The sequence below is a fragment of the Pan troglodytes genome, chromosome 11 (genome assembly GCF_028858775.2).
Source record: "Pan troglodytes isolate AG18354 chromosome 11, NHGRI_mPanTro3-v2.0_pri, whole genome shotgun sequence".
Lineage (NCBI taxonomy): Eukaryota > Metazoa > Chordata > Mammalia > Primates > Hominidae > Pan > Pan troglodytes.
Window position 1 is genome coordinate 88671064 of NC_072409.2, and position 27589 is coordinate 88698652.

Genomic DNA, 27589 nt, shown 5'->3' on the forward strand with positions numbered 1-27589 from the left:
ATCAGACAAGCTCAATCCATCTTTAAAGCATGGAGGGCTTAGTTTGGGAAAGTGGGAGACTATGAATTCCAAGAAGATGAACAAGGAGGGAAGATGCTGAGGAAGAATAAGTGTAGCAAATAAACCAGTTGGGCTGATGGGACCATACAGGATAATGGGCAGAACAGGGACTTCGGAGCCAGCAGAGCTGAGAGTTGGGGCTGTTTTGCTGCTTGCTTTCCTGGGCATGTTACTTTTACACCCTGAGCTTTTCTTACCATGTTTGTACAAAGGGCTTTGTATGGCAGTTCTTACTAGAAAAACTAGTGCAAAAACCACTGGAGGCAGAGGGACTTGTTAGGGAGCAATTGGGAGAATATTACCTAGGGCCAGACAGAAGGGCTCAGGGTAGGTAAGGGTATGGATAAGTTGGATGATAGGAGTAGGGTAAGAAAAGAGATACGAAGTCTTGAGATTATTGCTGGGAAGAAAGTGCAAGGTGTCTGGCGAAGGATGCAAAAGCCAAAGGCATCAGGACTTTGAAGGTCCAGCCAAGGTTGGAGCCAACATCTGTATTGTGGTCTCAGTCTGCATAACTGGGTGATTTTTCTTGGGTCAGATAAAAAAAATTTGGATACAGGAATGGAGAAGGTGGTAGTTGGAACTAGTCATACAGAAGGTTCTAGCAGAAAGAAAAGGTCAGGGAGTAAGAGTAGATGTTGAGAGGATGATTGAAGTGGTTTGACTGTCAAACCAGTCAATGCAGGATAAAGTAAGGAAGCCAGAGGAGAGCTGATGGGCCAGGGCAAATGATAAAAAGAGGGGAAGAAAGGTGTTCACAACATTAGCAATTATAATTCACCTTCAAGCATGGCCCGTGAGAACTCTGCTTATCGGAATAGATTTTTGTCTATTATGCAATATCTAAAAAAGTAACTGGAGAGAGGTGACTTAAAAATATTTGCACAGTAGAGTCCTTAAAGCTCTTTAAGGGTCAAAGAAAATGCATGTTCATGAGAGTTAGTCACTCTGCCTTGTAAAGCTTGTTTTGATTTTTATTTTTTCGGTTGGTTTACAGTACTCAGTGGCTTTGAATCTCAATACGGCTGTTGTGGAGGTTTCCTTGGATCGCCCCGGTGTCAGATCGCCAAGGTAGGACTTGTTACCCAAAGTGCTGCCTGTTTCAGAAACCAAGTTGTAGCCTCCAACACAGGCCTTGGTGATGGATAAGCATTTGAAAAAATTAACTAATTTTCAGTTGATGACATTTTATGAGCCTAATTGTACTTAGAAAAAACAGTAATTTATTTGACAATGTTTGTTTCAGCTTCATGTTCATGACCAAAAAGAAAACCTAAAGGGCTTTGTGAAGACTTTTGTCAAGTTCCCACCTGCTGATGGTAATCACCGTGTGTTTGCAGTAAGTTGTGAGATGGTATGTTGGTTTTATATTTTACTTTACTGTGGTTATTATGACTGAATGATTGTGTAGCAGTCTACCTGGTAGAAGGGTTTCCAGGGCCTTATTCCTTGATGACACAGTGCTGCATTGGTTGTTCACAAATTTTCAGATGAAGCCATTAAAGCTGAGAAGAGTTAGTGAATTGGTTAAGTTCACGCACCTAGAGTGATGGAGCCAGGAACTGTCCTGAGTGTCTTTTTATCGGTCAAATTTCTAAAATATATAAATAGTGGTAATTCTACTCATCAAATTGCTGAAATTATGTGAGTGAAAAATAATCAGCATAAAAGCTTTAATGCTTTTGGCAAAATCATTTCTAGAGACAATAAAATCTTTATAGGGACTTACGTTCCTTTACATAAGAAACAGTGCTAAAAAGTGGGGAAAACAGAATTTGGAATTACAAGACCTGGAAAGTTCTACTAGCTGTGACCTTCTGAGCAAGTCTCTTAGATGCTCTAAGCTGTAAATTATGGAGTCAGTAACAACCCCATAGTGACTATGAAAATCAGATATGCTAAAATATAGGAAAGTGCTTTGTACATGTCAAACATATGAATAGTCATCTTTAATAAAACATAAGTTTTTATTCCCCATTGTATATTTGGAAAGAAGATTTGTGGCATTTCCTTATACTAAAGATAGAAGACAGTATTCCATTTTCCAGCTTAAGATCTTTTTATTATTGTTATTATACTTTAAATTCTGGGGTACATGTGCAGAACGTGCAGTTTTGTTACAAAGGTATACACGTGCCATGGTGGTTTGCTGCACCCGTCAACCTGTCACTTACATGAGGTATTCCTCCTAATGTTATCCCTCCCCTAGCTCCCCACCCACCAACAGGCCCTGATGTGTGTTTTTCCCCTCCCTGTGTCCATGTGTTCTCATTGTTCATATCCCACTTATGAGTGAGAACATGCCGCGTTTGGTTTTCTGTTCTTGTGATAGTTTCCTGAGAATGATGGTTTCCAGCTTTATCCATGTCCCTGCAAAGGACATGAACTCATCATTTTTTATTCCATGGTGTATATGTGCCACATTTTCTTTATCCAGTCGATCATTGGTGGATATTTGGGTTGGTTCCAAGTCTTCGCTATTGTGAACAGTGCCACAACAAACATAAGTGTGCAAGTGTTTTTATAGTAGAATGATTTATAATCCTTGGGGTATATACCCAGTAATGGGATTGGTGGGTCAAATGGTATTTCTGGTTCTAGATCCTTGAGGAATTGCAATACTGTCTTCCACAATGGTTGAACTAGTTTACACTCCCACCAGCAGTGTAAAAGCATTCCTATTTCTCCACATCTTCTCCAGCATCTATTGTTTCCTGACTTTTTAATGATCACCATTCTAAGTGGCGTGAGATGGTATCTCATTGTGGTTTTGATTTGCATTTCTCTAATGACCAGTGATGATGAGCATTTTTTCATATGTCTGTTGGCTGCATAAATGTCCTCTTTTGAGAAGTGTCTGTTCATATCCTTTGCCCATTTTTTGGTGGTTTTTTTTTTCTTGTAAATTTGTTGAAGTCCTTGTAGATCCTGGATATTAGCCCTTTGTCAGATGGATAGATTGCAAAATTTTTCTCCCATTCTGCAGGTTGCCTCTTCATACTGATGATAGTTTCTTTTGCTGTGCAGAAGCTCTTTAGTTTAATTAGATCCCAGTTGTCTATTTTCGCTTTTGTTGCCATTGCTTCTGGTGTTTTAGACATGAAGTCTTTGCCCATGCCTATGTCCTTAATGGTATTGCCCAGGTTTTCTTCCAGGATTTTTACAGTCCTAGGTCTTACGTTTAAGTCTTTGGTCCATCTCGAGTGGATTTTTGTATAAGGTGTAAGGAAGGGGTCCATTTTCAGTTTTCTGCATATGGCTAGCCAGTTTTCCCAACACCATTTATTAAATAGGGAATCTTTTCCCCATTGTTTGTGTCAGGTTTGTCAAAGAACAGATGGTTGTAGAAGTGGGGTGTTATTCCTGAGACCTCTGTCCTGTTCCATTGGTCTATATATCTGTTTTGGTACCAGTACCATGCTGTTTTTGTTACTGTAGCCTTGTAGTATAGTTTGAAGTCAGGTAGCGTGATGCCTCCACCTTTGTTCTCCTTGCCCAGGATTGTCTTGGCTATGCAGGCTCTTTTTTTGGTTCCATATGAACGTTAAAGTAGTTTTTTCCAATTCTGTGAAGAAAGTCAGTGGTAGCTTGATGGGGATAGCATTGAATCTATAAATTACTTTGGGCAATATGGCCATTTTCACGACATTGATTCTTCCTATTCATGAGCATGGAATGTTTTTCCATTTGTTTGTGTCCTCTCTTATTTCCTTAAGCAGTGGTTTGTAGTTTTCCTTGAAGAGGTCCTTCACATCCCTTGTAAGTTGGATTCCCAGGTATTTTATTCTTTTTGTAGCTATTGTGAATGGGATGTCACTCATGATTTGGCTCTCTGTTTGTCTGTTATTGGTGTATAAGAATGCTTGTGATTTTTGCACGTTGATTTTGTATCCTGAGACTTTGCTGAAGTTGCTTATCAGCTTAAGGAGATTTTGGGCTGAGACAATGGGGTTTTCTAAATACATGACCATATCATCTGCAAACAGAGACAATTTGACTTCCTCTCCTCCTATTTGAATACACTTTATATCTTTCTCTTGCCTGATTGCCCTGTCCAGAACTTCCAATACTATGTTGAATAGGAGGGGTGAGAGAGGGTGTCCTTGTCTTGTGCCGGTTTTTAAAGGGAATGCTTCCAGTTTTTGCACATTCAGTATGTTGGCTGTGGGTTTGTCATAAATAGCTCTTATTATTTTGAGATAAGTTCCATCGATACCTAGTTTATTGAGAGCTTTTTGCATGAAGGGGTCTTGAATTTTGTCGAAGGCCTTTTCTGCATCTATTGAGATAATCATGTGGTTTTTTTCATTGGTTCTGTTCATGTGATGGATTACGTTTATTGATTTGCATATGTTGAACCAGCCTTCCATCCCAGGGATGAAGCCCACTTGATGATGGTGGATAAGCTTTTTGGTGTGCTGTTGGATTTGGTTTGCCAGTATTTTATGGAGGATTTTTGCATTGATGTTCATCAGGGATATTGGCCTGAAATTTTCTTTTTTTGTTGTGTCTCTGCCAGGTTTGGGTATCAGAGGATGTTGGCCTTGTAAAATGAGTTAGGGAGGATTCCCTCTTTTTCTATTGTTTGGAATAGTTTCAGAAGGAATGGTACCAGCTCCTCTTTCTACCTCTGGTAGAATCTGGTTGTGAATCCATCTGGTCCTGGACTTTTTTTGGTTGGTAGGCTGTAAATTACTGCCTCAATTTCAAAGCTTGTTATTGGTCTATTCAGGGATTTGACTTCTTCCTGGTTTAGACTTGGGAGGGGGTATGTGTCCAGGAATATATCCATTTCTTCTAGTTTTTTCAGTTTATTTGCGTGGAGGTGTTTATAGTATTCTCTGATGGTAGTTTGTATTTCTCTGGGATCGGTGGTGATAACCCCTTTATCAACTTTTTTTGTCTATTTCATTCTTCTCTCTTCTTTATTAGTCTGGCTAGTGGTCTATTTTTTTTATCTTTTCAAAACAACTACTGGATTCATTGAATTTTTTTGAAGGGTTTTTCGTGTCTCTAGCTCCTTCAGTTCTGCTCTGATCTTAGTTATTTCTTGTCTGCTGCTAGCTTCTGAATTTGTTTGCTGTTGCTTCTCTAGTTCTTTTAATTGTGATGTTAGGTTGTTGATTTTTAGATCTTTCCTGCTTTCTCTTGTGGGCATTTACTGCTATAAATTTCCCTGTACACACTGCTTTAAATATGTCAAATGTGTCCTAGAGATTCTGGTACATTGTATCTTTGTTCTCATTGGTTTCAAAGAAAATCTTTATTTCTGTTTTCATTTTGTTATTTACCCAGTAGTCATTCAGGAGCAGGTTGTTCAGTTTCCATGTAGTTGTAGGGTTTTGAGTGAGTTTCTTAATCCTGAATTCTAACTTGATTGCACTGTGGTCTGAGAGACTGTTTGTTATGATTTCTATTCTTTTACTTTCAATTATGTGGTAGATTTTAGAATAAGTGCGATGAGGTGCTGAGAAGAATGTATATTCTGTTGATATGGTGTGGAGAGTTCTGTAGATGTCTATTAGGTCCACTTGGTCCAGAGCTGAGATGAAGTCCTGAATATCCTTGTTAATTTTGTCTCGTTGATCTGTCTAATATTGACAACGGAGTGTTAAAGTCTCCCACTATTATTATGTGGGAGTCTAAGTCTCTCTATAGATCTCTAGAAACTTGCTTTATGAATCTGGGTGCTCCTGTATTGGGTGCATATATATTTAGGATAGATAGCAGTTCTTGGTGCATTGATCCCTTTACCATCATGCAGTGCCCTTCTTTGTTTCTTTTGATCTTTGTTGGTTTAAAGTCTGTTTTATCAGAGACTAGGATTGCAATCCCTGCTTTTTTTTTTTTTTTTTTTTGCCTTCCATTTGTTTGGTAAATATTCCTCCATCCCTTTATTTTGAGCCTATGTGTGTCTTTGCATGTGAGATGGGTCTCCTGAATACAGCACACTGATGGGTCTTGACTCCTTATCTGATTTGCCAGTCTGTGTCTTTTAATTGGGGCATTTGGCCCATTTACATTTAAGGTTAATATTGTTATGTGTTAATTTGATCCTGTCATTGTGATGCTAGCTGGTTATTTTTCCCAGTAGTTGATGCGGTTTTTTAATAGCATCAGTGGTCTTTAGAATTTGGTATGTTTTTTCAGTGGCCGGTACCAGTTGTTCCTTTCCATGTTTAGCACTTCCTTTGGGAGCTCTTGTAAGGCAGGCCTGGTGGTGGCAAAATCTCTCAGCATTTGCTTGTCTGTAAAGGAATTTATTTCTCCTTCGCTTATGAAGCTTAGTTTGGCTGAATAGGAAATTCTGCCACTTGTTTCTTTTCACTCTTTTTTCTCTAATCTTCTCAAGTTGAAAATTCTTCCCTTTAAGAATGTTGAATTTTGGCCCCCACTCTCTTCTGGCTTGTAGGGTTTCTACAGAGAGATCCGCTGTTAGTCTGATCGGCTTCCCTTTGTGGGTAACCCAACCTTTCCCTCTGGCTGCCCTTAACATTTTTTCTTTCATTTCAACCTTGGTGAATCTAACAGTTAAGTGTATTGGGGTTGCTCTTATCGAGGAGTATCTTTGTGGTGTTCTCTGTATTTCCTCAATTTAAATGTTGAGTTGTCTTGCTAGGTTGAGGAAGTTCTCCTGGATAATATCCTGAAGAGTTTTCCAACTTGTTTCTATTCCTCTCATCTCTTTCAGGTACACCAATCAAACATACATTTGGTCTTTTCACATAGTCCCATATTTCTTGGAGGCTTTGTTTGTTTCTTTTCACTCTTTTTTCTCTGATCTTCTCACTTTCATTGAGTTGATCTTCGATCTTTGATATCCTTTCTTCCGCTTGGTCGATTCAGCTATTGATACTTGTGTATGCATCACAAAGTTCTCGTACTGTGCATTTCTCAGCTCCATCAGGTCATTTATGTTCTTCTCTAAACTGGTTATTCTAGTTAGCGATTCGTCTAACCTTTTTTCAAGGTTCTTAGCTTTCTTGCGTTTGGGTTAGAACATGCTCCTTTAGCTCAGAGGAGTTTTTTATTACCCACAGTTTTGTTCCCTTGCTGGTGAGGAGTTGTGATCCTTTGGAGGAGAAGAGGCATTCTGGTTTTTGGAATTTTCAGCCTTTTTGCGCTGGTTTCTCCCCATCTTTGTGGATTTATCTACCTTTGTTTGGCCTTTGATGTTGGTGACTTTCAAATGGTGTCTTTGGACGTCCTTTTTGTTGATGTTGATACTATTCCTTTCTGTTTGTTAGTTTTCCATCTAAAAGTCCGGACCCTCTGCTGCAGGTCTGCTGGAGTTTGCTGGAGGTCCGCTCCAGACCCTTTTTGCCTGGGTATCACTAGCGGAGGCTGCAGAACAGCAAAGATTTCTGCCTGTTCCTTCCTCTGGAAGCTTCATCCCAGAGGGGCACCTGCCAGATGCCAGCTGGAGCTCTTTTTTATGAAGTGTCTGTCGAACCCTGCTGTGAGGTGTCTCCCAGTCAGGATACATGGGGGCCAGGGACCCACTTGAGGAGGCAGTCTGTCCCTCAAATGCTGTGCTGAGAGATCCGCTGCTCTCTTCAGAGCTGTCAGGCAGGGACATTTAAATCGGCTGAAGCTGCGCCCACAGCCACTCCTTACACTAGGTGCTCTGTCCCAGGGAGATGGGGGTTTTATCTGTAAGTCCTAACTGGGGCTGCTGCCTTTTTTTCAGAGATGATCTGCTGAGAGAGGAGGAATCTAGAGAGGCAGTCTGGCCGCAGCGGCCTTGTTGAACTGCGGTTGGCTCCGCCCAGTTTGAACTTCCCAGTGGGTTTGTTTACCCCGTGAGGGGGAAACCCCATACTCAAGCCTCAGTAATGGTGGACGCCCCTCCCCGCACCAAGCTTGAGCATCCCAGGTCGACCTTAGACTGCTGTGTTGTCAGTGAGAATTTCAAGCCAGTGGATCTTAGCTTGCTGGACTCCATGGGGGTGGGACCCGCCAAGCCAGACCACTTGGCTCCCTGGCTTCAGCCCCCTTTCCAGGGGAGTGAATGGTTCTGTCTCGCTGGCATTCCAGGTGCCACTGGGGTATGGAAAAAAAAAAACAAAAAACTGCAGCTAGCTTGGTGTCCGCCCAGCCACCCAGTTTTGTGCTTGAAACCCAGGGCCCTGGTAGGGTAGGCACCAGAGGGAATCTCCGGGTCTGCCGGTTGCAAAGACTATGGGAAAAGTGCAGTATCTCGGCTGGAGTGCACCGTTCCTCCAGGTACAGTCTCTCATGGCTTCCCTTGGCTAGGGGAGGGAAATCCCCCAACCCCTTTCACTTCCCAGGTGAGGCGATGCCCCACCCTGCTTCAGCTCATCCTCCGTGGGCTACACCCACTCTCCAACCAGTCCCAGTGAGGTGAACCGGATACCTCAGTTGGAAATGCAGAAATCACCCGCCTTCTGCGTCGATCTCACTGGGAGCTGCAGACTGGAGCTGTTCCTGTTCAGCCATCTTGCCAGCCCTCCCATCTATTATACCCTTATTTGTTCATATTCTTCCATGAGTTTAATAGAATCTTCCCTAATTCCTTTTTTTGGAACGAATCAGGAAATAGGTAACTATTGATATTCATAATGGCAAAATGAGAACTGAAGGGCTGACATTAGTTAAAAAACAAAACAAAACAAAACAAAAAAACCTTTGAATCTTGAAAACATTCAAATGCATTTGATGCATTACATTCTTTAGAAAATATTTTTAAACAAACCCATGCACTCCATCTATGCTAACTTCTTCTTGATCTAAATGTCTTATTAACTATGTGTCATATTCCCTAACTAAGCCAAGTAATGGAGCCAGGTATCTTGTGCTCCTTACAAAAGACAATATCACCATATAGTTTCAGTTAAAAATACTTGTGCAGTATTTTTCTCCCTTAGCAGTAGCTGAGTTCTAAATATTTATTTTAGTGTGTGCTTTATGAAAGCCACTAGAGTAGTCACTTTCCTGCATGCATTTTCATTGGGTCCTCATAAACTAGTAGGTTGGTAATTATCCCTACTTTACAGAAGAGCAGACTGAGACCAGAAGATTAAATAACTACCTGAAAATAACATATAGTAAGTAAATGGCAGATCAAAGCATAGTTCAAACCCAGGTTTTCTAGAATCTGCCCAGGGCTCCATCTGTTCGACCATGCTACCCATATTTTGTCTTTAGGCTTATGTTACTGGGAGACAGGATACTTAACAAATGGTATTGAATAAAATTCAGATTATGCAAAGATCAGAATTCAACAGGAACTCTGAACTTGTAATAATGTATTCTCCCCTCAGCCTTGCATTATGGAACCAAATGATAAATCTTCCTAGTTTACCATTGTAACCTAGCAGAGAGGTAGTTGACAGTCATGCAGATAAGATCTTTGTTTCATTCAGCTGTTTGTCACATTGGGTCAATAATGTGTTCTAACTATAACTGATAAAATTCATGGAGTTAAATTTTTATATGCTATTATATGTCATCTTGGGGTAGGTTCTCTGGTGTGGCAGAAGATGACTTGAAGAACATTAAAACATCAACCCGTGATGTCCAAGCTATCTTGTTGAACCTGTTTAGTGCTAACACTGTACTAATGTGTCACTAAAGTGATGTATTAATCGGACATCACTTTGAACATAGTCTATACCCTTAGGTAAAGAATTAGAAGCCAACATATTTTTTTACAAAAAAAATTTATAAAACCACATGTGTTTAGATAGCAGTCATTATCATTATGTTATAACTGATACTTGATTTGCCCTGTTAACCAAGAAGACAATAATCGCTGTCTTTGCTGATGATACAGTCTAACTACCACAAACTAGAAGCCATGTCAGGCAATTCACATCATCTGGCTAATCAAGATCATAAAGAATAGTCCCTCATCAATTATGATAAAACCCAAACCATTGTTTTCACAGACTTTCCTTAATAATCAAATAGACAAGACTAAATTTATTAACTGATTATTTTATTCACATACTTAGGGGTCTTTTTCCACATTAAGTCAGGTAGGCTCAAAATTAAATGTTAGGTTCATTTTCTTGGCATAATAGACATGAAAACCTTTCCTTAATATACTCCAGGTTAAAATGTGTGTGTTTTGCTCTACGTTCTAGACCTGGGCCAGTAAACTATGGCCCATGGGCTGGCCACCTGTTTTTCTAAATATTTTTCTTGGAATGAAGCCATCATACCCACTCATTTACAGATTGTGTATGGCTGCTTTCACACTTTAATGATATTGTTGAGTAGTTGTGACAGATCATGTGACTTGCAAGCTGAAAATATTAAATCTGGCACTTTTAGAAAAAAGTTTACCCATCCCATCGTAGAACAGTGTTATCCAAAAGAACTTGCTATTCTACATCTGCACTACCCAATATGGTAGACACTAGGCACGTGTGGCTGTTGAGCACTTGAAAGATGTCTAATGTGACTGAGGAAATGCATTTCTAATTTTGTTTAATTTTAATTTGAATTTCAACAGTCCCATAAAGCTTGTGGCTACTACATTGCACAACACAGCTCTAGAACTTTCAGGACCTTTAGCTGAGTGTTTGTCTCAGCCGCCCCTAGGACTAGCCTTCATGCAGAGAAGGGCTAGCTCTTCTTCAGTGCAAAAATATGAGTAAGGCCATTTAATTTCCATAGATGAATATCAGCCTTTTTCTTGATGAAGCTGGTATCCAAAGTATAGGATATTTGTTTCAAAGAGTAATGTTGTCTCTGCATGTGACAAATGAGACTGGAATGTGTTTGCACCTGGACCTTGCCAAACTGTGAGAAAAGAGAGTTGGGGACATGAGTTTTTCATAAGAAAAAAGGGGTATCCTCTTGTCCCCTCAAAAACATCATCTCCCACACTGCACCTCTCACTATGACTTTCCTGCCCCTGATTTCTCAGGAACCGTTCTATCCTGCATGTCCTCCAGACCAGAAAATTTCAAAACATTGCATTTCCTCATTCCTTGGAATCGTTCTGTTTCTTCCACCCAGAAGACTCATGGATTTTCATATTTTTCTCTATTTCCACCATCAACTTCTTTTAGAGTCATCTTATGGAAACTTCCCTTGTCCCTCAAGCTGAGTTTTGTCTGTTCCAACCCCTGTTTCACCTTTCCCCACTACTCTGAAAATCCCTGAGAGTAGGGACACTGTGCTAGGATGCCCCAAAGTGGTACCTGCTGCGGGAGTTCCCCACTCCCTCCTTCTCCCGTGCAGCTTCTTGATCATTTCTCCTCCTCTTGTGCTCTGTGCTCCCTACAGACTACCCTGCAGGTAGGAACCAGTGCCGAGCATGGTGGCTGGCACATTGAATAATCATTTAAAGTGTTATGTCAGGCAAGGCATAGTAGGTACTAAATTTTAAATTTCTGACTCCTCATTTCTTAGTCTTCAAATTACTCTTGTTCTCAGGCTAATCTTTAAATGCTTCTTTCAAAGTACAGTTCTCCTAATAAGGAATCCAAACTGGTACCTGACTTTCTGAGCCCTTAGATTATCTGACCCCTCTCCCTCCATATCTATTCTATCAACAATATTTTCCACATCACCAAACTTCAGTAAAAACATATTCAGCTTCTTCCATGTGTAATCATGGGGGATTTGGAACTAGATAGGCCTGAGCTGTTGTGTGTGCCTTCTCCCCAGAGGCAGATAAGCAAACCACTGAAATGCGATATGGCATGTACTGAATTGGGGTGTGCCCCTCTCAGCCAAGTCACAATGTGGGCAGAGCCTGGTTCTCTGCCTCCCGGAGTGCTTCTGAGAACCTCTCTGCCCTGATGTTGCCCTCTGGTGGTTCCTCATGGTAGAAAAGTGTGGACTCTGAAGTTAGACTGTTTAGATTTTATTTCCTTCAGCTCTACTAAGTAAGTTTAGGCAAGTTTTTTAACCTCTCAAAATTTCAATTTCCTTGTCTATGAAGAGGGACAATAAAAATACCTATCTCATTAGGTTACTCTGCAAAGTACAGCAGGATAAACCATGCAATATACTTAGTCCAGTAACTGACACATCACGACCGTTGCCTGTTCTTGTATCATAGTCCTTGTTCCTAAGTAGTTATTGCTGCTATCAGCATCCTTATTTTGGAGTTTTTACTTTTATTTGACAGTTAAAGGTGTTTTTTTTTTTTTACTTTTATTTGATAGTTAATTCACACTTCAGTTGTGGACATATCGGTTATGTTTCCTCATCAGCTTGGCTTGCCTCCCAAAAGACCCCTTAGGAGTCTAATGGCTGATTGCCTGCAGAGAATCGTTCAGGATGATGGTAAGAGCCCATTTGCTCATGACTGATGTCAAGACCCTCAGTCTGACTTGACTGAACAACAGTGAGGTTCATCGTAAAGGTCTACTGTCTAAGATGCTTAAGGTAGGAGACCAGGTTCTTTTCTGGGGGTTCTCTCCTCTGGTGGAGAATCCTAAAGCATCTGCCTGTGCTTGTGTAAAAACCATTATATGCCATTGCCTGGTATAGTCCTGGATGTTCCTCATGAATCAGAACAGCAATCTCACTGAGAACAGTGGTCAGATCATTGGGTCTGGCCTTTGAATTCATGCACAGAACTTTTGTTGGTGTGGAGACCTAATTCCATTCTAAATCTTGCTGTATACCTCTTTTCATATGTGCTTCTCATTAGAACAAAAGAGGTTCTTTCTACATTTGATTGGGTCCAGGTTATCTCACCAAGAGAAAATTTGTGTGTGTGTGGGGGGGTGGGGGGGTATAGCTCAAATTCAGTCATTATGTGTGAACTTGATTTATACCAGATTTGTATATCTTGCTGCCAATTTTTCTATATCTGCTTTTTCTGATGAAATATACCCAATGTTAAACAAGTTAATCAAGTACAACAAATCTAGCCACCAATTACCTGTTTGTGGCATTGCTATATGCACAGTTTCACCAGTGTCTGGCGTGGAATGGAGGATACCTGTATATTCATGTATGCCCATATAGGCCCTTCCTGTGTACAAACAGTAGAGCAAGTTAACTTTAAGTATGTTAAAATTATATTACGCTGCTTTGTTTCTAAAGATGCTTGAGATATGGATGTTCCTCTGATCATATCATTCATTATACAAAATGATTTCATTTTATGATGAACTTACACTCCTCTCCAGAGAATCTTTTACATCCTCTGCTTTGTTAAGAATACTCATTTCAGAAAGGATTCCCATGACATTCTATTATAGAATTTGTAGGGCCTTCTGTTGAAAATAATCTTGAACCATGGACATAATCTTTCAGTTAACAAATCTGTTTAAAACAAAATCTTCTAAAAGTTAAAAAAAATCAGAGCTTTCTTGGGGTAAGACACAAGTAAGGAAATGAAAACTATTACACCATTTTAGAAGCATTGACCATACGACTTTCTCACCCAATCTCAGATATCATTTATTATTCTCACCAGAACTATACAGCTTTATGTTTTGGGTAAATTTTATCTACTTTTTAAAACCATATAAACTTGTGCCTAAAGTTGTTCTTTTATTTAGAGAGATTATTATTTTTTTCTTTTTTTAAGCATTCGACATTTCTGGCTTCTAGCCAGATGTCTTCCTTTGGTGATCCCTCCACTTTCTTCTCATACCTCCCTGGGAAGGAGATACACAGCTGAGGGTACCGATGTGCTAGCCAATCATTGCAAGGTAGTGATAATGTGACAGAGGAAAGACTACCTAGAAAAAGAACAATTTTTGTTAATCTAGTACATTCATGTAAAACATTTATAAAGCAATCATTGGAGGTTGTATTAGGTATTAATGATATTTCGATAGATGAGCAGTGTTAACTTTGTTAGAAACATAAATTGAAGGCTTAATTTTGAGAAATATGTAAGTAACATCAGAGATTATGGTTGTCTTATGTCTAACACTTTTAAAAATATTCTGTACTATTTGGAGGTCACAATTCTAGTGAAAATGCAAAAGCCTGCATGGATCTGGTTATTTGGAAGGTAAAAGAAGACGTGAAAGGAAAGAAGTAGTCACTTTGCCCAAGAACATCTTTAATTTCTGAATTGCTGTTTCGGTGACTCCTCTGGCCCCTACTACTGGCAGTAGAGTTTGGTCGATGATGGTATGGGGTTTCTGGACACTTTCAAAGAGAAGAAGAGGAAAAGTGCTGTTGAGGTTGAGTTACTACATTTTTTAAATTATACTTTAAGTTTTAGGGTACATGTGCACAACGTGCAGGTTAGTTACATATGTATACATGTGCCATGTTGGTGTGCTGCACCCATTAACTCGTCATTTAACATTAGGTATATCTCCTAATGCTATCCCTCCCCCTGACCCCACCCCACAACAGGCCCTGGTGTGTGATGTTCCCCTTCCTGTGTCCATGTGTTCTCATTGTTCAATTCCCACCTATGAGTGAGAACAGGCGGTGTTTGGTTTTTTGTCCTTGTTATAGTTTGCTGAGAATGATGGTTTCCAGCTTCATCCATGTCCCTACAAAGGACATGAACTCATCCTTTTTTATGGCTGCATAGTATTCCATGGTGTATATGTGCCACATTTTCTTAATCCAGTCTATCATTGTTGGACATTTGGGTTGGTTCCAAGTCTTTGCTATTGTGAATAGTGCCTCAATAAACATACATGTGCATGTGTCTTTATAGCAGCATGATTTATAGTCCTTTGGGTATATACCCAGTAACGGGATGGCTGGGTCAAATGGTATTTCTAGTTCTAGATCCCTGAGGAATCGCCACACTGACTTCCACAATGGTTGAACTAGTTTACAGTCCCACCAACAGTGTTAAAGTGTTCCTTTTTCTCCACATCCTCTCCAGCACCTGTTGTTTCCTGACTTTTTAATGATCACCATTTTAACTGGTGTGAGATGGTATCTCATAGTGGTTTTGATTTGCATTTCTCTGATGGCCAGTGATGATGAGCATTTTTTCACGTGTCTTTTGGCTGCATAAACATCTTCTTTTGAGAAGTGTCTGTTCATATCCTTCGCCCACTTTTGGATGGGGTTGTTTGCTTTTTTCTTGTAAATTTGTTTGAGTTCATTGTAGATTCTGGATATTAGCCCTTTGTCAGATGAGTAGATTGCAAAAATTTTCTCCCATTCTGTAGGTTGCCTGTTCGCTCCGATGGTAGTTTCTTTTCCTGTGCGGAAGCTCTTTAGTTTAATTAGATCCCATTTGTCAATTTTGGCTTTTGTTGCCATTGCTTTTGGTGTTTTGGACATGAAGTCCTTGCCCATGCCTATGTCCTGCATGGTATTGCCTAGGTTTTCTTCTAGGGTTTTTATGGGTTTAGGTCTGACATTTAAGTCTTTAATCCATCTTGAATTAATTTTTGTATAAGGTGTAAGGAAGGGATCCAGTTTCAGCTTTCTACATATGGCTAGCCAGTTTTCCCAGTACCATTTATTAAATAGGGAATTGTTTCCCCATTGCTTGTTTTTGTCAGGTTTGTCAAAGATCAGATGGTTGTTGATATGCGGCATTATTTCTGAGGGCTCTGTTCTGTTCCGTTGGTCTATATCTCTGTTTTGGTACCAGTACCATGCTGTTTTGGTTACTGTAGCCTTGTAGTATAGTTTGAAGTCAGGTAGTGTGATGCCTCCAGCTTTGTTCTTTTGGCTTAGGATTGACTTGGCAATGAGGGCTCTTTTTTGGTTCCATATGAACTTTAAAGTAGTTTTTTCCAATTCTGTGAAGAAAGTATTGGTAGCTTGATGGGGATGGCATTGAATCTATAAATTACCTTGGGCACTATGGCCATTTTCACATTGTTGATTCTTCCTACCCATGTGCATGGAATGTTCTTCCATTTATTTGTATCCTCTTTTATTTCATTGAGCAGTGGTTTGTAGTTCTCCTTGAAGAGGTCCTTCACATCCCTTGTGAGTTGATTCCTAGGTATTTTATTGTCTTTGAAGGAATTGTGAATGGGAGTTCACTCATGATTTGGCTCTGTTTGTGTGTTACTGGTGTATAAGAATGCTTGTGATTTCTGCACATTGATTTTGTATCCTGAGACTTTGCTGAAGTTGCCTATCAGTTTAGGGAGATTTTGGGCTGAGACAATGGGGTTTTCTAGATATACAATCATGTCATCTGCAAACAGGGACAATTTGACTTCCTCTTTTCCTAACTGAATACCCTTTATTTCTTTCTCCTGCCTGATTGCCCTGGCCAGAACTTCCAACACTATGTTGAATAGGAGTGGTGAGAGAGGGCATCCTTCTCTTGTGCCAGTTTTCAAAGGGAATGCTTCCAGATTTTGCCCATTCAGTCAGATATAGGCTGTGGGTTTGTCATAGACAGCTCTTATTATTTTGAGATACATCCCATCAATACCTAATTTATTGAGAGTTTTTAGCATGAAGGGTTGTTGAATTTTGTCAAAGGCCTTTTCTGCATCTATTGAGATAATCATATGGTTTTTGTCGTTGGTTCTGTTTATATGCTGGATTACGTTTATTGATTTGCTTATGTTGAACCAGCCTTGCATCCCAGGGATGAAGCCCACTTGATCATGTTGGATAAGCTTTTTGATGTGCTGCTGGATTCGGTTTGCCAGTATTATATTGAGGATTTTTGCATCAATGTTCATCAGGGATATTGATCTAAAATTCTCTTTTTTTGTTTTGTCTCTGCCAGGCTTTGGTATCAGGATGATTCTGGCCTCATAAAATGAGTCAGGGAGGATTCCCTCTTTTTCTATTGATTGGAATAGTTTCAGAAGGAATGGTACCAGTTCCTCCTTGTACCTCTGGTAGAATTCGGCTGTGAATCCATCTGGTCCTGGACTCTTTTTGTTTGGTAAGCTATTAATTATTGCCTGAATTTCAGAGCCTGTTACTGGTCTATTCAGAGATTCTACTTCTTCCTGGTTTAATCTTGGGAGGGTGTATGTGTCGAGGAATTTATCCATTTCTTCTAGATTTTCTAGTTTATTTGCATAGAGGTGTTTATAGTATTCTCTGATGGTAGTTTGTATTTCTGTGGGATTGGTGGTGATATCCCCTTTATCATTTTTTATTGCATCTATTTGATTCTTCTCTCTTTTCTTCCTTATTAGTCTTGCTAGTGGTCTATCAATTTTGTTGATCTTTTCAAAAAACCGGCTCCTGGATTCATTGATTTTTTTGAAGGCTTTTTCGTGTCTCTATCTCCTTCAGTTCTGCTCTGATTTTAGTTATTTCTTGCCTTCTGCTAGCTTTTGAATGTGTTTGCTCTTGCTTCTCTAGTTCTTTTAATTGTGATGTTAGGGTGTCAATTTTGGATCTTTCCTGCTTTCTCTTGTGGGCCTTTAGTGCTATAAATTTCCCTCTACACACTGCTTTGAATGTGTCCCAGAGATTCTGGTATGTTGTGTCTTTGTTCTCATTGGTTTCAAAGAACATCTTTATTTCTGCCTTCATTTAGTTATGTACCCAGTAGTCATTCAGGAGCAGGTTGTTCAGTTTCCATGTAGTTGATCAGTTTTGAGTGAGTTTCTTAATCCTGAGTTCTAGTTTGATTGCACTGTGGTCTGAGAGACAGTTTGTTATAATTTCTGTTCTTTTACATTTGCTGAGGAGTGCTTTACTTCCAACTATGTGGTCAATTTTGGAATAGGTGTGGTGTGGTGCTAAAAAGAATGTATATTCTCTTGATTTGGGGTGGAGAGTCCTGTAGATGTGTATTAGGTCTGCATGGTGCAGAGCTGAGTTCAATTCCTGGACACCCTTGTTAACTTTCTGTCTCGATCTGTCTAGTGTTGACAGTGGGGTGTTAAAGTCTCCCATTATTATTGTGTGGGAGTCTAAGTCTCTTTGTAGGTCTCTAAGGATTTGCTTTATGAATCTGGGTGCTCCTGTATTGGGTGCATATATATTTAGGATAGTTAGCTCTTGTTGTTGAATTGATCCCTTTACCATTATGTAATGGCCTTCTTTGTCTCTTTTGATCTTTGTTGGTTTAAAGTCTGTTTTATCAGAGACTAGGATTGCAACCCCTGCCTTGTTTTGTTTTCCGTTTGCTTGGTAGATCTTCCCCCATCCCTTTATTTTGAGCCTATGTGTGTCTCTGCACGTGAGATGGGTTTCCTGAATACAGCACACTGATGGGTCTTGTTGCCAGTCTGTGTCTTTTAATTGGAGCATTTAGCCCATTTACATTTAAGGTTAATATTGTTATATGTGAATTTGATCCTGTCATTATGATGTTAGCTGGTTATTTTGCTCATTAGTTGATGCAGTTTCTTCCTAGCCTTGATGGTCTTTACAATTTGGCATGTTTTTGCAGTGGCTGGTACTGGTTGTTCCTTTCCATGTTTAGTGCTTCCTTCAGGAGCTGTTTTAGGGCAGGCCTAGTGGTGACAAAATCTCTCAGCATTTGCTTGTCTGGAAAGGATTTTATTTCTCCTTCATTTATGAAGCTTAGTTTGGCTGGATATGAAATTCTGGGTTGAAAATTCTTTTCTTTAAGAATGTTGAATATTGGTCCCCACTCTCTTCTGGCTTGTAGAGTTTCTGCCGAGAGATCCGCTGTTAGTCTGATGGGCTTCCCTTTGTGGGTACCCTAACCTTTCTCTCTGGCTGCCCTTAACATTTTTTTCCTTCATTTCAACTTTGGTGAATCTGACAATTATGTGTCTTGGAGTTGCTCTTCTCGAGGAGTATCTTTGTGGCGTTCTCTGTATTTCCTGAATTTGAATGTTGGCCTGCCTTGCTATATTGGGGAAGTTCTCCTGGATAATATCCTGCAGAGTGTTTTCCAACTTGGTTCCATTCTCCCCATCACTTTCAGGTACACCAATCAGACATAGATTTGGTCTTTTCACATAGTCCCATATTTCTTGGAGGCTTTGTTCATTTCTTTTTATTCTTTTTTCTCTAAACTTCTCTTCTTGCTTCATTTCATTCATTTGATCTTCCATCACTGATACCCTTTTTTCCAGTTGATCGAATCGGCTACTGAGGCTTGCGCATTCATCATGTAGTTCTCGTGCCTTGGTTTTCAGCTCCATCAGGTCCTTTAGGGACTTCTCTGCATTTGTTATTCTAGTTAGCCATTTGTCTAATTTTTTTTTCAAGGTTTTTAACTTCTTTGCCATGGGTTTGAACTTCCTCCTTTAGCTTGGAGTAGTTTGATCGTCTGAAGCCTTCTTATCTCAAGTCATCAAAGTCATTCTCCATCTAGCTTTGTTCCATTGCTGGTGAGGAGCTGCGTTCCTTTGGAGGAGGAGAGGTGCTCCGATTTTTAGAGTTTCCAGTTTTTCTGCTCTGTTTTTTCCCCATCTTTGTGGTTTTATCTACCTTTGGTCTTTGATAATGGTGACGTACAGATGGGTTTTTGGTGTGGATGTCCTTTCTGTTTGTTAGTTTTCCTTCTAACAGTCAGGACCCTCAGCTGCAGGTTTGTTGGAGTTTGCTGGAGGTCCACTCCAGACCCTGTTTGCCTGAATATCAGCAGTGGAGGCTGCAGAACAGCAGATATTGGTGAACGGCAAATGTTTCTGCCTGATCGTTCCTCTGGAAGTTTTGTCTCAGAGGAGTACCCAGCCATGTGAGGTGTCAGTCTGCCCCTACTGGGGGTTTCCTCCCAGTTAGGCTACTCGGGGTTCAGGGACCCACTTGAGGAGGCAGTCTGTCCGTTCTCAGATCTCCAGCTGCATGCTGGGAGAACCACTACTCTCTTCAAAGCGGTCAGACAGGGACACTTAAGTCTGCAGAGGTTTCTGCTGCCTTTTGTTTGGCTGTGCCCTGCCCCCAGAGGTGGAGTCTACAGAGGCAGGCAGGCCTTCTTGAGCTGTCGTGGGCTCCACCCAGTTTGAGCTTCCTGGTTGCTTTGTTTATCTACTCAAGCCTCAGCAATGGCAGGCGCCCCTCCCCCAACCTCGCTGCCGCCGTGCAGTTTGATCTCAGACTGCTGTGCTAGCAATGAGCGAGGCTCCGTGGGCGTAGGACCCTCTGAGCCAGGCGTGGGATATAATCTTCTGGTGTGCCATTTGCTAAGACTGTTGGAAAAGCGCAGTATTAGGGTGGGAGTGACCTGATTTTCCAGGTGCCGTCTGTCACCCCTTTCTTTGACTAGGAAAGGGAATTCCCTGACCCCTGGCACTTCCTTGGTGAGGTGATGCCTCGCCCTGCTTTGGCGCACGCTTGGGGTGCTGCACCCACTGTCCTGCACCCACTTTCCAACACTCCCCAGTGAGATGAACCCGGTACCTCAGTTGGAAATGCAGAAATCACCGGTCTTCTGCATGGCTTATGCTGGGAGCTGTAGACTGGAGCTGTTCCTATTCAGCCATCTTGGCTCCACCCCCTGACTTACTACATTTTTAAAGGTTACATTTCCACAGTAATTTCTAAAATTGGGACTGAGCCAGGTGAACGGGACGAAGAGAAATAAAGTTGGTTTGAATTTTCAGCTCATCTTCAAAGTAGTGGAAGATGGTTTAGATTTGAAGCAATGAGTCTGTGACTTTCATGAGGATCATTTCTCAGGTTACCTCCATTTCTTTTTCCTCTGAGATACCTGAAACCATCATACTTCTTGAAGTTAAAAACATCTTTACCTAACAAAATTATAACAGATTTCTTTAGCTCTCGTATCCATAAATAGAAGTTGAGATTTTTCTCCCCCTCACAAAATAAATGGAAGTAAATGTAAACTTCTCAGTGCACTCTGTTGACATAAAGGTTTTGGTCATTTGGCTATTGTGTAATGTGTTTTTATTCTAACTTGTGCAGTTACTTGATTTTTAATTCATAACAACTCACTGATGATTTAAGGCAGTCTAATACGGATCTTCTAAACACAGGAAGTTCTAGACTATATCCCCAATACCTGAATTGTCTAATCTCTTTAGAGGGTTAGTTCTTTCCTGATAGAGACAGAGATAGAGAAATATAGAGGTACATATAGAAATATATAGATATATATATAGAAATATATAGAGATACATACATGTGTGTGTGTGTGTGTGTGTGTGTGTGTGTGTGTGTGTGTGTATGGCAGTGGGATCTGGATCTGTCTCTCAGGCTGGAGTGCAGTGGCATGATTATAGCTCACTGCAGCCTCGAGCTCCTGGGCTCAAGTAATTCTCCCACCTCAGCTTCCCAAGTAGCTGGGACCACAGGTATACTCACCATGCCCAGCTAGTTTTATTTTTTGTAGAGAAAGTCTTGCTATGTTGCGCAGGCTGTTCTCAAACTCCAGGACTCAGGTGATTCTCCTGCCTTGGCCTCCCAAAGTGCTGGGATTATAAGAATGAGCCACTGAGCCCAGCTTGGACCTATATTTTTTCACTGAAAAGTAAAAAATTGTATATTTATGGTGAACAATGTGATATTTTGATATACATATGTACATTGTAGAAACTAAATTTATTTAACATTTGCATTACCTCACACATTTTTTTGTGGTGAGAACACTTAAAATCTACTCTCCTAGCAATTTTCATGTATACAATATATTAACTGTAGTCACCATGATATACAATAGCTCTCCTAATCTTATTCCTTCAGTCTAACTGAAATTTTGTGTCCTTTGACCAACATCTCCAGTGGCCCTCACCCCCAGTCTCTGGTAACCACCACTTTACTCTCTGTTTCTGTGGTTTGACTGTTTTACACTTCTCATGTGCATGAGATACTGCAGTATGCATCTTTTTTCTCCTGGCTTACCTTACTTAATATAATGTCCTCCAACTTCATTCATGTCACAAATGACAGGATTTCCTTTTTTTTAAAGGCTGAATAGTATTCCATTGTGTATATATACAACATTTTCTTAATCCATTCATTCAGTGATGGACACCTAGGTTGATTCCATATCTTGGCTATTGTGAATAATGCAGCGAACATGAGCGTATAGACATTTCTTTGATATACTGATGTAATATCCTTTGAATATATATCAAGTAGTGGAATTGCTGGATCATATAGTAGTTCTATTTTTAACTTATTGAGAAACTGCCATACTGTTTTCCATAATGGCTATACTAATTTACATTCCCACCAATGGTGTGCAAGGATTCCCTTTTTTACACATCCTCATTAACATTTGTTATCGTTCTTTTTGTTAATAGCCCGTCTAACAAATATGAGGTGAGAACTCATTGTGGTTTTAATTTGCATTATTCCGATTATTAGTGATGTTGAGCATTTTCTTCATATACCTGTTGGTCATATGTATATTTTATTTTGTGAAATGATTTATTCAGGCCCTTTCTCTATTTTTTCAATAATTTGTTTTCTTACTATTGAGTTGTTCACGTTCCTTATGTATTTTGAGTATCAACTCTTATCAGATGGATGGTTTGCAAATATATTCTCCCATTTTGTAGGCTGTCTCTTCACTTTGTTGATTGTTTCCTTTGCTGTGAAGAAGGTTTTAGTTTGATGTAATCTCATTTGTCTGGTTTTTCATTGCCTGTGTTTTTAGGGTCATATCCCAAAAATCTGCTCAGACCAATGTCATGGAGTTTACCCCGGTGATTATCTTAGTACCCCTAGAACTACTTCTAGTAGTTTTACAGTTTCTAGTCTTACGTTTAAGTCTTCCATCCATTTTGAGTTGATTTTGTACGTGGTGTGAAATGGGGGGGGGGGGGGGGTAATTTCATTCTTCTGCATATGAATATCCAGTTTTCCTAGCACAGTTTATTGAAGAAACTATTGTTTCCCCATTGTGTGTTCTTGGCATTTTGTTAAAAATTGACCACAAATGTGTAGGTTTATTTCTGGACTCTCTGTGTTGTTCCATTGGTTCATATGTCTGTTTTTATGTCAGTACCATACTGCTTTGATGACTATAGCTTTGTAGTAGATGTTGAAATCAACTAGATGCCTCCAGATTTGTTCTCTTGCTCAAGATTTCATTGGGTATTTGAGATCTTTTGTGGTTCCATACAAACGTTATGGTTGTCTTTTCTATTTCTGTGAAAAATGCCATTAGAATTTTGATAAGTATTGAATCTATGGATCACACTGGGTAGTATGAACATTTTAACAATATTAATTCTTACAGTCTGCGAATGTGGAAAATTATTTCATGTATTTGTGTCTTTGATTTCTTTCATCAATGTTTTATAGTTTTCATTGTGCAGATCTTTTACCTTTTGGGTTAAACTTATTCCTATTTAGTTTTTAGTAACTATTGTAAATGGCGTTTTATTTCTTTTTCAGATAGCTTTTTGTTAATAGATACACTACTGGTTTTTGTAGGTTGATTTTTGTATCTTGCAGCTTTACTGAGTTTATTTACACTAACAGGGTTTTTTGGTAGAGTCTTTAGAGTTTTCATTATATAAGATCATGTTGTCTGCAAACAGAGACAATTTAACTTCTTCCTTTCAGAACTGGATGCCTTTTCTTTCTTTCTCTTGCTTAATTGCTTTGGCTAGGACTCCCAGTATTAGGTTCAATAGAAGTAGCAAGAGTGGACATCCTTTTCTTGTTCCTGATCTTAGAGGAAAAATTTTCAACTTTTCACTATTGAGTATAATGTTAGCTAGGGGATTGTCCTATATGGTGTTTACTGGGTTAAGATACATTCCTTTTTATACCAATTTTGTTGAGAATTTTTATCATGAAGAGATATTGTTACATGGCTTTTCTACATGTATTGAGATGATCATATGGTTTTTGCACTTCTTTCTGTTAATGCCATGTGTCACATTTATTGATTTGCATATATTGACCCATCCTTGCAACCTAGGGATAAATCGCACTTAATTATGGTGAATCATCCTTTTAATGAGTTGTTGAATTTGGTTTGCTAGTTTTTTGTTGAAGATTTTTGCATCTCTGTTCACCAGGGATATTAGCCTATAATTTTCTTTTCTTGTAGTGTCCTTGTCTGGCTTTGGCATCATGAAATGAACTTGGAAGTTTTCCTTCCTTTTCAGTTTTTTTTAAAAGAGTTTGAGAAGAATTGGTATTATTTCTTCCCTAAATGTTTAATAGAATTCACCAGTGAAGCCATGAGGTGCTAGGCTTTTCTTTCATGGAATATTTATTACTGACTCATAATCTTCTTACTGGTTATTGGTCTGCTCAGGTTTTCTATTTATTAATGATTCAGTCTTGGTAGGTGGTATGTATCTAGAAATCTGTCAGTTTCTTCTAGATTATTTGTTGGCATATAGTTGTTCATATTAGTCACTTATGATTTTTCTTATTTCTGTAATATTTCTATCTATTCAGATCTATTAATATTTGCTTTATGTATTTAAGATGCTCTGACATTAGGTGCATACATATTTACAGTTACTGTATCTACTTGATAAATTGCTCTTTTTATTATATAATGACCTTGTTTATCTCATTTCACAGTTTTTGGCATAAAATCTATTTTATATAATAGAGACACTCCTCTTCTTGCTTCCATTTGGATGGAATACCTTTTTCTATCCTTACACTCTTATTCTGTGTGTATCTTTAAAAGTGAAGTGAGTCTCTGTAGGCAGCATATAATTGGGTCTATTTTTTTGTTCAGCCAATCTATGTTTTTTAATTGGAGAATTTAACATTTACATTCAAGGTAATTATTGACATGTAAGGACTTACTATTGCCATTTTGTTAATTGTTTTCTCTTTGTTGTGTAGATCTTTTTCCTTTTTTCCTTAAGATGATTTTCTCTAGTGGTATGTGCTTTGATTTCTTACTTTTTTATCTTTTGTGTATCTTGTGTAGATTTTTGCTAGTGGTTACCTGGAGGCTGATATAAAAATCTTACAGTTATAGACTACTTTAAGCTGATAACAACTTAATTTTGATTGAATAAAGTAACTATTCTTCCACCCCAACATTTTTTGATGTCATAATTTATATTTTTTATATTGCATATCCCTTAACAAATCATTGTAACTGTTATTTGTGATAGTTTTCCATTTTAATATTCGTTCTAAAGATAGTGATTTACACACCACAATTACAGTATTATTCTGAATTTATGTGATAACTTTTGCCAATGACTTTCACATTTTCATGCCATTAATTTAGCAGCCTTTTCATTCAGCTTGAACTCTCTTTAGCATTTCTTATAAGTCAGATGTAGTGGTAATGAAATCCCTCAGCTTTTGTCTGGGAAAGTCTTTATTTCTTCATTCCTGAAGGACAGCCTTACCGGATACAGGATTCTTGGTTGACATTATTTTCTCTTCAGAACTTTGACTATATCATTCCACTGTCTCCTGGCCTGTAAAATTTCTGCTAAGAAATTGGCTGCTAGTCTTATTGGAACTCCGTTACATATGTTAATCTTCTTTTTCCTTGCTGCTTTCATGATCCTCTTTGTTTTTTGACAATTTGATTATAATATATCTTGCTGTAAATATTATTTGGATTGAATCTGTTTGGAGACTTTTGACGTTGCTGTACCTAAATATTTATCTTTCCCCAAATTTGGAAAGTGTTATGCTGTTTATTTCTTTTTTTTTTTTTTTTTTTTTTTTTTTTTGAGACGGAGTCTCGCTCTGTCGCCCAGGCTGGACTGCAGTGGCGCGATCTCGGCTCACTGCAAGCTCCGCCTCCCGGGTTCACGCCATTCTCCTGCCTCAGCCTCCCGAGTAGCTGGGACTACAGGCGCCCGCTACCACGCCCGGCTAATTTTTTGTATTTTTAGTAGAGATGGGGTTTCACCGTGTTAGCCAGGATGGTCTCGATCTCCTGACCTCGTGATCCGCCCGCCTCGGCCTCCCAAAGTGCTGGGATTACAGGCGTGAGCCACCGCGCCCGGCTGTTTATTTCTTAAATAAGCTTTCTACCCCTTTCTGTCTCTTCTCCTTCTTGAACTCTTATAACTCAAACATGTGCTCTTTTGATGCTGTCTCACAAATTCCATATGCATTCTTCATTACTTTTCATCCTTCCCCCTAACCCCATGACTACATATTTTCAAATCACATATTTCAATTCAAATTCTTTTGCTGCATCAATTCTGTTGTTGTCTATCGCATTTTTCATTTCATTTATTTTTCAGCTCCAGAATGTTGGGGTTTTAAAATATAAGTTCAATCTGTTAAATTTCTCATTTTGATTGTTTACTGTTTCCATGACTTTATTGAATCATTTCTCTGAATACTTTTGAAGTTTGCTGAGCTTTCTTAAAACAATTCTTTTGAATTCTTTTATCAGGCAGTTTGTATATTTCTTTGGGGTTAGCTACTAGATTATTGTGCTCTTTTGGTGGTGTTGTGTCTGTTTTTTTTTCTTTTTATGTTTCCTGTTGCTTATGTTGGTACCTGTGCATTTGGTGGAACAGTCACATTTGCAAAACTCATGGGCTAGTTTCACTGTGGAAAGACCTTCCTCTCCATGGAATATAAGACCATTTGCTGACTGAGGTGCAGTAGTTCTGGCACCGGCTCTGTCAGCAGAGGTTGGTGTTGACAAAGGTGGCAGGGCTCCTCAGTGGTCAACACTGTGGATGTCCACAGTGCCAGCAAGGGTTGTTGGGGTCTTCAGAGACAATGGCTGAGGAGATCCTCCTGATCTCTTTTCTCCCACTAGGGAAGTTATAGCTGAAAGGGTATGTCTTGGCACTGGGTCTGGTTTATGGGCTGTCTTGCAGTAGTGACAGTACCAGTATTTGAGTGGTACCTGTGGAACAGCCATGGAGCTGAGGCCTGAAGCATGAGAACATGTGGAGAGTCTGTTGCTATGAGATCTGGGAATTAATGGCACTGGTGCCTGGGGCACAAGCAACCCTCCTACAGTAACAGTATGCAAGCCACAGATGCTCTGGAGCGGCTGGTAGAGACAAGAATGGGAGCACAGACACGCACAGTGTTAGAGAAGCTCTAGGAGTCAGGGCAGGGCCTTGTTCTCTATGGTGACTGAGCTGTTCGCTTGAGGCACAGGCACCCTGTCTGTCATGTTGGTAGCAGCTTTGGGCTACAAATGCTTGTGCAGTAGCCAGGGAACCAAGAATGGAAGCACAGGTATACACAGAGTTAGCATGGCTCTAGGGTTAGGATGGAGCCTAGTTATCCATGCGGCTGAACTGGTGTGTAGAGTATGGACTCTAGGGCCCAGAGTACAAACTAGCTCACTATGGCAGTCGCTACAGTGTCTGAGACAAGGGTGGGCCCAATGCAGCCATAGAGCCTGAGACTGGAGCTTGTGGGCTCTTATGAAGTGGCTGCAGCTCCAAGATTGAGGTATGTACGGGGTTAGAAGAAATGGTGGTTCCTTTCTTAAAGTGTCTCAACAGCAACCACTTCTGGGGGTAGGGGTTTTTAGGGATGTGCATTTCCTTTTCTAAGGTTCTCCAGTGGGAATGACTATCTGATACCTCAGTGGCAGGAGATGCTGGTATCCTCTGTAAAGCAGGTCACTGTGACCACAGTAGTTCTGCTGTGTGGCTCATACCAAGGCCTCCACCTTTGTTCCTAGACATCTCCTGGTGTATTAAATATGCTGATCACAATCCTTTCTGTGTGGTTATTCTCCATTATTGTGCTCCACTGTATTGCTGCAGATCCTATAATGGGCCCTTGCACTCCCTCTGGGTTGTTTTGGTATGTCAATAGTTGTATTTATTTATTTATTCTTTTTTTTGTGTGGGAA

General features: G+C 39.7%; 1 protein-coding gene and 1 long non-coding RNA gene across 4 annotated transcripts in view; one reads left to right on the forward strand and one right to left on the reverse strand.

Moving 5' to 3' along the window:
- Positions 1-950: 950 nt before the first annotated feature.
- Positions 951-27589, forward strand: part of LOC104007835 (uncharacterized) — a 111883-nt gene continuing 85244 nt past the window's right edge. For both annotated transcript variants that reach the window (XR_001720702.3, XR_010148742.1), the window contains exons 1-2: positions 951-1131; positions 1307-1414. This is a non-coding gene — a long non-coding RNA (uncharacterized LOC104007835). The remainder of the gene's footprint in view (positions 1132-1306; positions 1415-27589) is intronic.
- Positions 18867-27589, reverse strand: part of TEK (TEK receptor tyrosine kinase) — a 133922-nt gene continuing 125199 nt past the window's right edge. Inside the window, exons 23-24 of one of the 2 annotated variants that reach the window (XR_010148741.1) lie at positions 21163-21321; positions 18867-20548 (exon numbers count right to left, since the gene is read on the reverse strand). Coding sequence is in view for 1 of the 2 variants with exons in the window: in XM_063787908.1 (XP_063643978.1) it covers positions 21319-21321 (3 nt within the window). In the remaining variant the exon portion in view is untranslated. Of the gene's footprint in view, positions 20549-21060; positions 21322-27589 lie in introns of those variants that run through there. The other variant, XM_063787908.1, reaches the window with a different exon arrangement.